Here is a 12,633-nt window from a genome sequence, read left to right on the forward strand (position 1 = left end):
AAAATTTGAGAGGGGGGGGGAGGGGGGGTCCGGCGAGGCGAGCCGAGCCGAGCCAATGCACCTGTCTCTTTAAGGCGCATGCACCTTATCTGGATGACAACGAGTGGTGGCAGCGCTCCTCTTCTGTCCAGCAATACACACCTGAAGCTTCACTTTTAATACAGACTAACTAACGCGACTTTTTGAGCATGGCGAGTGAAAGAGTCGGAGCTAGAAGATGCGCCAGCAGTGTTGTGTAGGCGCTGTATGGGACCGCGTGTGTGTGATGATCGCGATCGCGGCCAATTAGCGATTAGCGCGTTTAGCATTAATTAGCTCCAGTGTCTCCTTCTTCTCTGGAGGAGGGTCTGGCGAGCGAGACCAGCTCCAGTGCGACCTGTGCAGCAGCAGCAGCAGGAGGAGGAGGTTGACTGACTGTGGCAGGACACCTCTGCCTCTGTTTCACTTTATGTTGCTGGTAAATAATGTGGTTGTAAAAGTAGTAGGCTAAAGTTAAATTATTTTGTATGCACTAATTAAAGGGGCAGAGCTTTACATTTTAGCTTTTATATTTTAAAGATAGGCTATATTTTTTGTAAGAACCACAATTAATAAATATAGGTTATATATTTCAGTGAATATCTAATTGTTCTTAGCATCTGTTAGATAACTTTATTTGCCCAATAAATTAAAACATGATGGAACTATCAATGTCTCCTCTCTTGCCACCAGATCACCTACTTTTAACCTCAGACTGTCACAATGATGTATCAGATGTCAGACTGCCTCATTCTTTCAGTTTTAACCTGAATATACTAGACATGATTGATTTTCCCAACGATCAAAGTATACAAAACCGAACCGAAAACCATGACCACAAAACCGTGAACCGAACCGTTTGCTTGAACATCTTTTAAATACTGCCGCTTAATATGTTTTATGTAGCCTATGGCATTTTTAAGCTTCATGTGTGTTATTGGACAGAAAGAGCAGCGCTGCCTTGGAGCATAGCCTACGTACAGAAAACACATTTACATCAATAAATAAATGTTTCACAATGAACCAATCAGTCTGTATTCAATTTTATTTAGTTTGAAGGCAAGGTTTGCAAGGTTCATCTGATGGACATCAAGGGACAGATTCTCCAAGTTTTGCACAGCTTTTGCTCATGCTAAACCTGCATAGGCTGAAGACCCTCTTCACATATTTCAAAACCAAACACAGAGAGACAGATTGTGCAGGTTTAACAGGAGCAAAAGCTGTGCAAACCTGAGTAAATCTGGACCCTAGTCTCGTGCTAAAATTGACTGTAAATTCACCTTTAAAGTTGGTTTTTAAAAAAATTTCCTCGGGGGAGCATGCCCCCGGACCCCCCTAGGGGGTCGGTATCTTGTCACCTTTTTTACCCCTGATGAGTTTGCACCCCTGGTTGGTGGCAATAATATAGAATACACTATGGCTCTACATAAAAAGTCAAAAATGGTCTAAATTGCCGGTACACTTGACTAAAACTTTGGAAAGGAGTGCGGCACTCAATGAGTTAAAGGAGTTGTCGGAAAGGCAGGATGATTTTTTTTTTAAATTACCGCCATTCCGACCATAGGAATCAAAAATTGTCGGAATGACGGGACATTTGATAGAAAATTAAGTGTTGCCATAGAGGCCAATGTCGGACTGGTGGGAGGTCAGAATAGCGGTCCCTTATCCTTAACAGCTCCAGTTCTCCTCCAAACACCTGCACACAGTTCTTCCAGGAACTTGTCTGGCAGGTTGTTTAAGTATCTTGGAGAACTTGCCATAGTTCTTCTGTGGACTAAGGCTGTTTCAGTGTCTTCTATCTCTTGATATAATCCCAGAACAACTCCTTATTTTTGAGATCAGGACACTGTTCTGTCAAAACAGAAATTAAAAAAGTGTTCAGAAGCAATACAATACATGAAGACCTCTTGGAGAGGTTCACAATGATACTAACATGGCAAGGAATTGATCTCTTTGGAACAATTATTTCATAAAAACCTGCTGAATGATAACAAAGAAGGAGTTTCCATGATTCATGTTTTCTATGCAACTACAATAATATCTTCTCATTGACGTCATTGGTCCTTTATTCATACAGAGATTCTCACTGGCTGCCAATGTAAACTCAAATCTGCCCTGAAGAAGAAGTTCCAGTGTGTGTTTGAGGGCATCGCTAAAGCAGGAAACTCACATCTTCTGAACCAGATCTACACAGAGCTCTACATCACACAGGGAGGGACTGGAGAGGTCAATGATGAACATGAGGTCAGACAGATTGAAACAGCGTCCAGGAAACCAGACAGACCAGAAACAGCCATCAGACAAGAAGACATCTTTAAAGCCCCACCTGGAAGAGACCGACCAATCAGAACAGTGATGACAATGGGAGTGGCTGGCATTGGGAAAACAGTCTTAACACAGAAGTTCACTCAGGACTGGGCTGAAGACAAAACCAACCAGGACATACACTTCACATTTCCCTTCACCTTCAAAGAGCTGAATGTGATGAAAGAGAAAAGGTTCAGCTTGGTGGAACTTGTTCATCTCTTCTTCACTGAAACCAAAGCGGCAGGAATCTGCAGCTTTGATCAGTTCCAGGTCGTCTTCATCTTTGACGGTCTGGACGAGTGTCGACTTCCTCTGGACTTCCACAACACTGAGATCCTGACTGATGTGACAGAGTCCACCTCAGTAAACGTGCTGCTGATCAACCTCCTCAGGGGGAAACTTCTTCCCTCTGCTCGCCTCTGGATAACCACACGACCTGCAGCAGCCAATCAGATCCCTCCTCAGTGTGTTGACATGGTGACAGAGGTCAGAGGCTTCACTGACCCACAGAAGAAGGAGTACTTCAGGAAGAGGTTCAGAGATAAGAAGCATGCCAGAGAGATCATCTCCCACATCAAGAGATCACGAAGCCTCCACATCATGTGCCACATCCCAGTCTTCTGCTGGATCACTGCTACAGTTCTTGAGGATCTTTTGAAAACCAGAGAGGGAGGAGAGCTGCCCAAGACCCTGACTCAGATGTACATCCACTTCCTGGTGGTTCAGTCCAAAGTCAAGAAGGTCAAGTATGATGGAGGAGCTGAGACAGATCCACACTGGAGTCCAGACAGCAGGAAGATGATCGAGTCTCTGGGAAAACTGGCTTTTGAGCAGCTGCAGAAAGGAAACCTGATCTTCTATCAATCAGACCTGACAGAGTGTGGCATTGATATCACAGCAGCCTCAGTGTACTCAGGAGTGTTCACACAGATCTTTAAAGAGGAGAGCGGCCTCTACCAGGACAAGGTGTTCTGCTTCGTTCATCTGAGTGTTCAGGAGTTTCTGGCTGCTCTTCATGTTCATTTGACCTTCGCCAACTCTGGACTCAACCTGATGTCACAACAACAAACAACCTCTCAAGTGTTTAGAGACAAATCATCACATTTGTACCAGAGCGCTGTGGACGAGGCCTTACAGAGTCCAAATGGACACCTGGACTTGTTCCTCCGCTTCCTCCTGGGTCTTTCTCTGAAGACCAATCAGAAACTCCTACGAGGTCTGATGACTCAAACAGGAAGTGACTCAGGGTCTAATCAGGAAACAGTCCAGTACATCAAGAAGAAGATTGAAGAGTCTCCCTCTGAAGAGAGAAGCATCAACCTGTTCCACTGTCTGAATGAACTGAATGACCGTTCTCTAGTGGAGCAGATCCAAAAGTCCCTGAGATCAGGACGTCTCTCCACACGTAAACTGTCTCCTGCTCAATGGTCGGCTCTGGTCTTCATCTTACTGTCATCAGAAAAAGGTCTGGACGTGTTTGACCTGAAGAAGTACTCTGCTCCAGAGGAGGCTCTTCTGAGGCTGCTGCCAGTGGTCAAAGCTTCAACTAAAGCTCTGTATGTTCACATATACCCATCTACATTTACTGTATCTTCTTCTTTAGTCATAAAAATATCTTTAATTGTTTACTTTTGTTTTCCTCATTCCTCTTCAGACTGAGCAGCCGTAACCTCTCAGAGAGAAGCTGTGCTTCTCTGGCCTCAGCTCTGAGCTCCAACCCCTCCCATCTGAGAGAGCTGGACCTGAGTAAGAACAACCTGCAGGACCCAGGAGTGAAGCTGCTGTCTGGTGGACTGGAGAGTGAACACTGTAGACTGGAGACTCTCAGGTCAGGATACAGATGTTTGTTAGACAGCTTTAACACCCTTCTGTAAGTTGTTGGTGATGATGCTCAACATCTGTTGAGACATTCAGCGGTCTGTTGAGATTCTCAACATCTCTGTACACATGATTTTGTAAAATTGGGGGTTCATTATATTTTCTATCTCTAGTCTGTCAGGATGTCTGGTCACAGAGGAAGGATGTGCTTCTCTGGCCTCAGCTCTGAGCTCCAACCCCTCCCATCTGAAAGAGCTGGACCTGAGTAACAACAACCTGCAGGACTCAGGAGTGAAGCTTCTGTCTGGTGGATTGGAGAGTCCACACTGTAGACTGGAGACTCTCAGGTCAGGATACAGATGTTTGTTAGACAGCTTTAACACCCTTCTGTAAGTTGTTGGTGATGATGCTCATCATCTGTTGAGACATTCAGCGGTCTGTTGAGATTCTCAACATCTCTGTACACATGGTTTTGTAAAATTGGGGGTTCATTATATTTTCTATCTCTAGTCTGTCAGGATGTCTGGTCACAGAGGAAGGATGTGCTTCTCTGGCCTCAGCTCTGAGCTCCAACCCCTCCCATCTGAAAGAGCTGGACCTGAGTAACAACAACCTGCAGGACTCAGGAGTGAAGCTGCTGTCTGGTGGACTGGAGAGTCCACACTGCAGACTGGAGACTCTCAGGTCAGGATACAGCTGTTTGTTGGACAGCTGATCTTGAACATCCTTCTGTAACTTGTTGGTGAAGATGCTCAACATCTGCCAGATTTTACTATTGATATGCCTGTGCATATTCTCATTTGTCCAGGTCATAGTATTCCAAAGGAGGTTAAATCGAAAGCAACTGGACTTAGTTATTTGTCTAGGAAGACGTTTCACCTCTCTTCCAAGAGGCTTCATCAGTTCATGTACGCATCTGACCAGGCTGGGACTGGTCTGAACCTGTCCCAGCCAACCACAAATAACTAAGTCCAGTTGCTTTCGATTTAACCTCCTTTGAAATACTGTTGATATGATTTTCTAAGACTCTTACGTCTATCACATTTTCTATCTCCAGTCTGTCAGGATGTCTGGTCACAGAGAGAGGCTGTGCTTCTCTGGCCTCAGCTCTGAGCTCCAACCTCTCCCATCTGAGAGAGCTGGACCTGAGCTACAATCATCCAGGAGACTCAGGAGAGAAGCTGATGTCTACTGGACTGAAAACTCTCAGGTACAGTCAGACAACAAGGACTCAGTCTGTCTCCTGTCTTTCATGTTTCCCTACTCGGTCAGTCGTCATGAAGGACATCTGATTTCTCTTAGTTGTGTTCAGAGTAGTGAGTCAGCCTGAATTCACAAACACATGGGTCCTCCTCTCAGGTCTTTGACCAAATGGAGACGTCCCTTCATTAGAGAACATCTTCCTCACACAGTTCAGACTGTTTTGACAATGTTTTGACGTTTGTAAATCAGATAAAAATCAGAACTTGTGGACATTAATAATCTCAGATGTGAGTGAGAGTGTGAGTGAGAGTGCTGCTGCTGCTTACTGTACATAGCAGAAACCATGCAGTCTATAATTTTGGCCAAAGCAGGTCGGGAACACCGGCCCCACCGGTGGTCGCGGTCCTTCTGTGGTCGGTGGTGCGAGCCTGCTTTGGCCGAGAGACCATCACATTTTACCGCGGGAGGACACGGTGTTGCTCCAGATGAAGACCGGCAGGACTGTCGGCTGAGAGCTTCCTGTTCGGCTCCGAGCTGCTGGAGCCTCGTGGGTGAGAGCAGAGCAGCTGCGCTGCATCTGCATGTAGAACTCCGTTTGCAAAAACCGAGTTATGATGAAAACTTACAGATCGTGAGCTGTCATGAGTTTTTGATTGTCATCTATTTCAGTTCTGCTCGTCGTAGAGTCCCCAAATTTACCCATAAAGGTGTGTTAAAGTGTCTATTTTCATAATTTTTAAAAAAGCAAAAACCGTTAAATTACGTTTTTGGCACACAACGCATGGGAACGAAAAACGAGAAATTACGTGGTTGGCACTCAATGAGTTAATAAACATTGTATAAACAACACATGTAAATGCAGCCGAATTAGCTTAAAAAGCTAGTTTTCATCGACTGTCCCTCTGCCAGACTGTACAAGGCAACCTTTAAAAAGAACAACAATGGAATAAAATATTGTACCACATAGGGTAGAACACATACACATACATAAGCCTTGTTTCCACTGTCAGTACGGTATGGCACAGTACGGATCAGCCTCCTCACCAACAATAGAGAGCAGAGCCTGCACCTCCTCAGCACTCCAGACTCCGTTGCTGGCAGACATTTTTTTAAAATGGCGCGGTTGTGTTGTTGTGCTTCAGATATCCGTCGCGCTGCACAATGACGCCATATGCTCGGCCAATCACCAGCTCGCAGTGCTTTGGCTCCTCCCCAAGGGAACCGGTCTTGTGTGCTAGGTACCCCAAACAGAAGGGTTACAAAAATGGTAACGGGTACCATAGGACCAGTACAGTTCCATGGTAGTGAAAACGCTGAAATAAGCGCACCGCTCCGTACCGACCCGTACCGTACCGCAAGGTGGAAATGGGACTTAACTGTCCCCAGTTCTCTATCATCCCTGTCTTCAGACTTCCCATCTAGCGCCATCATTAGGTCAATGTTTGAATTTGTTCACTACTTTGGTTTAAAGTCTATTTTCACAGGGCCGGGACTTTCTCACTGGACGTTTCTCACTGGATGAGTTTCAGGCGTACCGATTATACTGGAGCACAGTGTTAATTTCGTCAGACGAGACGAGACGAAAAATATTCGTCAACGATGGGTTTTTTCATGACGAAAACGAGACGAAGACGAGACGAAATCAATGCCCTTAAACACTGACTGTGACGAAATTTACACGCATTTTTTGTTGACGAAAAAAGATGCATGGCCATTGCAGGGGAGGGGTGCGGGCGCTGTAAACTGGCAGCGGAATCGCTGCGAAGCTCAGAGCAACGGAGATCATGTGTGAGCTGGAGCCCTCCCGTTCACATCATTGCATTTGTCAATCGCTGTGTTTTATTTTGAAAATTAACCGGATTCTCTCGCTGTTTCTTTGTGCGACTTCCTGCCCGGCGCCGCGGCGCTGCTGCTGTGAACCAGAGCGATATGGCTCTGGTGTGAACGACACAATCGTTAACATCAAAGGGCTCCACTTCGCGGCTACTCGCGGCGCTTCTGCGGCCGGTGTGTCCCTGGCGTAGGCGCGTCTCTGCGCTGGTCGGTCGCTTCTGCGCTGTGTGTGCGTGTGTGTGTTCATCTCTGTTTAGATAATGACAAATAGCCTACATAAACGCACACACAAGCTGGAAAGTTGGCTCATCTGACAGCTGTCAATAATGACATAAATCTTGTGAGATGAGTGAGAAAAAGACTAAAATTAATCTATTGGTTTGAGTAGATTAGTTGTGATTAACATTACTGTCAATCTGCTTTCAAAGACTAAAAAAAGACTATTGACTAAAACTAGACTAAAATGCTTTGGATTTTAGTTGACTAAAACTAGACTAAAATACTTTGGATTTTCTTTGACTAAAACTAGACTAAAATGCCAAGACTTTTTGTCGACTAAAATGTGACTAAACAAAAAAGAATACAAGCTGACTAAATATGACTAAAACTTATAAGGGCATTTGACACAAGACTAAGACTAAAACTAAATTGAAAAATAGCCGACAAAATTAACACTGCTGGAGCACAATTATTTAACGAGTTAAAAAGCCACACTACATCCATGCACTGATCACTGCCTGAGGAGTTGCAGCCTGAACGCAGCTCAAACCAACCCGGTGCCTCAGCACAGTGACCAAGCTTTGACAAAAACACCGGATCCGCGCTGGTTTACAGTATCCTCCCGTATTTTAGCCGGTCGCTACCGGAGTTTAATTAAAAAGAAAGGAGAAAAAAACGCTTGTGGCGGTGGATCTGAGAACAGCGGAGTTTCCTCTACTGCAGCTGAACAGCTGACATGTGGTCAAGACATAGGTAGTCACGGTGCATTTAATTATTATAAACTTCAACCTCAGAGCTCTCTGTCTTCAGACCTGTCCATGAACATCACACAGGGACAACATGGAGCTGCCTGTGTGATTGGTTACTGAGTTTTATTAATGTTTACATCAGGCTGAGTTCAACAAATCAGTTTATGCTACTGTGATTTAAGTAGTTAAATACAGTAATCATCATAGTGTAGTGGCAGGAAAGACCATTTAATCTGTAGATATTGTGTTGGTGTCTGTATTCTCACTGTTCTCAGGTCAAATATTTATATGCGATTAAAAGGGGATTAATTTTGATTAATTAATTACAAAGCCTCTAATTAATTAGATTTATTTTTTTAATCGAGTCCCGGCCCTACTTTTTATATATTTTCTTCATTATAACACATTTTAAATACAAACAAAGATCAGACACATATTAATTCAACAACATTTTAAAAAAATGTCATTTGATTTTGATTTATCAGGGACTTTACAGTCTGCACCTCCGTTTATTTGTCACATTTAAATATTTAAAGGGCCCATATTATCCTGTTCACGCAGGCCCCCTAGTGGTTGGGACGCCGGCGTCCCAAATTAATTAACACATGAAAGGCGTCCTTTATACAACGAAAGTAGGTATGGTGTAATGAAAATTTCAACACGGACCTTTTAAGGACACTTTCGGCAACATGTAGAAAAAAAAAGAAGTTTCTAGGTGCTACGGTTTTTTCACAGTCACTGAAAATGTCTCAAACAATATCAGCCTACGGCAGCCCACAAGCGACGTCACGTCAACAACGAAGGTGATTTAAACATATATGTACCATCTGTACACCTCTTCTTTCACCACCAAAAAATCTTATACTGTCATATAAACAAAAGCAAAGAACAAAAATGCCGTTTTTATCCCATTAAAGTTTTAAACAAGCCTGCTCACTGAACACAAACAAACCCGGAAGTCATTTTTCGAGTGCCGAAAAATACGGACATTCGTCAATCATAGACCCACTAAAACACTGAATAAAATTACAAGCTTACCCTCTTTTTAAAGCTGAAGATGTGCACGACAAGGATGCCCGGTTCAATTTTATCCATCGTGACCAGATAATCCATAGTGTTGTCACTGTTCCCCGCAGTACTAATACTAAAGTCATTCTCCGTCAGAGTGCGCACCCGCTTTGCGCAGGTCTTGTCGCCTGTCAATCAAAGTCACGGGGGTGACATGTTTTTCGTCAACTAGGAGAGACTCTAAGGCCCAATTCCAATCCGTTCCCTAAAGACTCAAGCCCTGAACCCTCACTGACTAAAGTGACGTCAGCTCTAAGTGAGAGTGTGAGAGTCTGTGAGGGTCCAGATGCTGTAAACATGAATGGAACAGCACTTACCCACTCTCATGACACGTTACCTTGACAACAAAATGTTTTTGACTCCGGTCTTGGGCCGATAATTTACCGTACTTTCAACACGCACAAGGTGTGTGAGGTGGACGGACTCAAAACAAAATGTTCCCGGATCAGATCTGCTCAAATCATCATCAATAATCACAAACTGCACGTTAATACTGACAGTAAACTTCTTCTTTTTTTTCTTTCTTTTTTTTGGTTGTTGCTCTTGTCCATTAACAATTAAGAGAGCGGCGGAGCTCTCTCTGACTACGTATGTTAATTTACTTTTTAACACTTGCGTTCCGACGGCATCTCATGTTTGACTTCACAACGCTATGAACTGTGGGTAATTCCCCTATCCAAAGTCAGCATCGGTGCTGACTTACGGTAAGGGGGCAGTAAGGGCTCATTCACTGACTCACTGACTTGATGATCTGACAATGGAACCGCCCTCACACACTCACGGACTTCCCGTGAACGCGCCTCTAAGTCAGTGAGTCCGTGAGGGGTCGGATTGGAATTGGGCCTATGGTGTCACCAGATATATAATGATCCCTGATTGGGCAAAGCTTAAGCCTACACCCAGCTGGTCCCTTTGGTTGCCTCTCCCCCTAGTGTCACCAAGTAAGCAATACAAGTCTCCACAAAAAGTGTGTGTTTACTGCCCCAGTTTTAATGTAATAATGAAAATAATAATAAAAGACAATATATGAACTATTTCAAATGTCCTTGTTAATTTAAGCCATCACTGGTGGTTGTGGGATGTTTACTTCTGGAGTTATAAAGGAAAATAACAATATAATACAGGCGAAATTAGGTCATATTCATGTTTAGATGGGTTTTGGACACTAAATATTCATCCCCCTAAATTAAATTTTCAAATGGCATTTTACTTATGTAACTGGTGTTCCTAAAAGCCATCAAGTTTGTGATTGGCCCCAATAGGTTATCTGTTGGAGAAAAAAAAATCTCACTAAAATCTTGCAGTGTGCATTTTAGCCAAATTGGACAATTTTGGACAGGTTTGGCACACTGGAGATCGCCAAGGGACACTGTTTGGAAAAACTCTATAGTGCCTCAGTAGTTTTACATATCAACCTAAAATTTGGTACATATGTGGACAGGGAATGTGTGAACCATGTAAAATTCAACCTGTTTTATAATTAGGATTTTGAAATATCACCTTTTCACCAAAAATTTCAAACTCGTTTTTTTTTTTCCAAAAAAAATTGTATTTTCAGAAGCTCAATTTTTTATGGAATGACACAATTCAATATTTTTAAGATATAGATGTAAAGGGACAAAGGTTGTCTTTCATTTAAGCCATAAACCATAGTTGTGGGATCAGTACTTCTGTAGTTATAAAGCTTTAATTGCAGTGATACAAAACAGGCGGAAATTGCCAAAAATGGCCTCTGCATGAAGAGGTTATGCAAAATCCACTTTCTACTGGTTTTGTAGCGGTCCTATGTGTTCCCGTGGCCTTTCTATGACGCCTGGAGGTGAAAAAAGTCCACCTCCCGGTACTTCCTTATACTCCCCCTGGGCCAGTCTAGAAAAATGTAAGCTCTGCCCGCTGACAAACTTTGTAATTCACTGGAATGGGCATTATACTTTGTTTGATTTCACCAAAAAATTGTCACAAAAAGTCCTCTACTTACTTGTTGTGGCTCATTTCTACTCTTTTCTTCTTTTTTTTAAGCATCATTGAAAAAGCTCACATTGATGAAAGTCTCAACCTCTACTTCCTCAGGAGTGTTTTAAAAGTCCAGTGGTTAGGGTTCCTGCTTTCCAACCAATGGAGTGTCAGTCTCTTTGAACTTTAACCAATAGGCCTACCACTTGGTCTGGCTTATTTTCAAACTTGATAATGCATATATGCCCCCTCCTTTTCTCTTTATCTCTTTTAATCTTGGTTTGTGTTAACATGTTTCTTGTTTATAGCACTGCTCTAAGATTTAAATGCACTGGAATTTTGAAAACCATGAAGCAGCAGAGACAAAGCAAAGCTCTTGAATGATTTGTATCCATCATTTCTTGTCCTGCGCTGCCCACTACTGGACGTCACTGGCAGAATTCACCTCCCTTCCCCCGCCTTCAATTGGTTACAGGTGTTTGTTATCTCATTGATTACCTGTACCACAGTTTGCAGCACATCATCACATTACAATGAATGACAACAGTCTTGAAAATAGTGTGCTCTCTGTGGCTGAGTGGCATAATAAAGGTATAGTGATCATGAGGTCATGGGTTCGATTCCTGCCTCAGTCATGTCACATCATTGCTTTACTTTTGATTCCAACTATTCAGCTGTCATTGGACAGTCCTTGATTCCTCACCGTATAAAGCTCATTGCAACTCAGGTCTTCTGTGGCCATATGGTTAGTGTGTTAGGTTACCACTCATGAAGTTGTGGTTTCAATTCTTGCCTTAGACATGTTTCTTGCATGTCATTTCGCTTGTCTTTGTCAATTTATTCTGCTAATTCAGCATGGTTCAGCAATGGCTTTCAGCATTCACACGCATTTTCCGTTAGGAAATGCTGTTTCTAGTTATTTTTGCAGTGGCCGTAATCCTCTTCCATACTTGGGTTATCATTGTCTAATGTTAAAACTTGTTTGATGATCTTAAACAAGTGTGACAAATATGCAAAAAAGTAAGAAATCAGGAGCAGAGCAAATCCTTTTTCACAGCTCTGTAAATGACAGTAAACACAGAATCTGCTGTTAAACTGATCTGTGAACAGTCAGTCAACACTTCACTGGTTTGGATGTAAATTCACTTAAAGTCCCACTCCCCCCTTTTTGGTCATTTTAAAACCAGCTCATTAGCCATGCACATTAGCAATGCACCTCTGGAGGGTGGGCGGAGACTGCGCTGCTCTGCACCCGCCCAGCCTCCTCCTCGCACCCCACCCCCCGCTTGCTGACAGCTGGACATTGTACAATTACAGATTCAGCGCGTTTAGCGTAAAACTCCACACTGGGATTCGATCCCAGACTGGAACATAGTCCTTGCTCACAGCACAAGCTGCTCTACCAGGTGAGCTATACCTGTTATACCTTGACACTTACACCTAGCTGCCAAGCCTTTCACCTCTG

At 43.4% G+C, this 12,633-nt stretch overlaps 2 protein-coding genes across 5 annotated transcripts in view; one reads left to right on the plus strand and one right to left on the minus strand.

Annotated features, from left to right (window-relative positions):
- The window catches only part of LOC311007702 (protein CEBPZOS-like), a 109,354-nt gene that overhangs the window by 34,457 nt on the left and 62,264 nt on the right, over window positions 1-12,633 (minus strand). The gene's annotated exons all lie outside the window — the stretch shown is intronic.
- The window catches only part of LOC311007025 (NLR family CARD domain-containing protein 3-like), a gene marked incomplete at both ends in the record, with an annotated part of 39,607 nt that overhangs the window by 8,521 nt on the left and 18,453 nt on the right, over window positions 1-12,633 (plus strand). The window contains 6 exons of the mRNA XM_084000107.1: window positions 2,096-3,881; window positions 3,980-4,115; window positions 4,342-4,490; window positions 4,654-4,827; window positions 5,201-5,353; window positions 6,489-6,620. Of these exons, the coding sequence (XP_083856233.1) occupies window positions 2,096-3,881; window positions 3,980-4,115; window positions 4,342-4,490; window positions 4,654-4,827; window positions 5,201-5,353; window positions 6,489-6,620 (2,530 nt within the window). The remainder of the gene's footprint in view (window positions 1-2,095; window positions 3,882-3,979; window positions 4,116-4,341; window positions 4,491-4,653; window positions 4,828-5,200; window positions 5,354-6,488; window positions 6,621-12,633) is intronic.

Source organism: Trachurus trachurus, assembly GCF_905171665.1.
Source record: "Trachurus trachurus genome assembly, chromosome: 24".
NCBI classification, from domain to species: domain Eukaryota; kingdom Metazoa; phylum Chordata; class Actinopteri; order Carangiformes; family Carangidae; genus Trachurus; species Trachurus trachurus.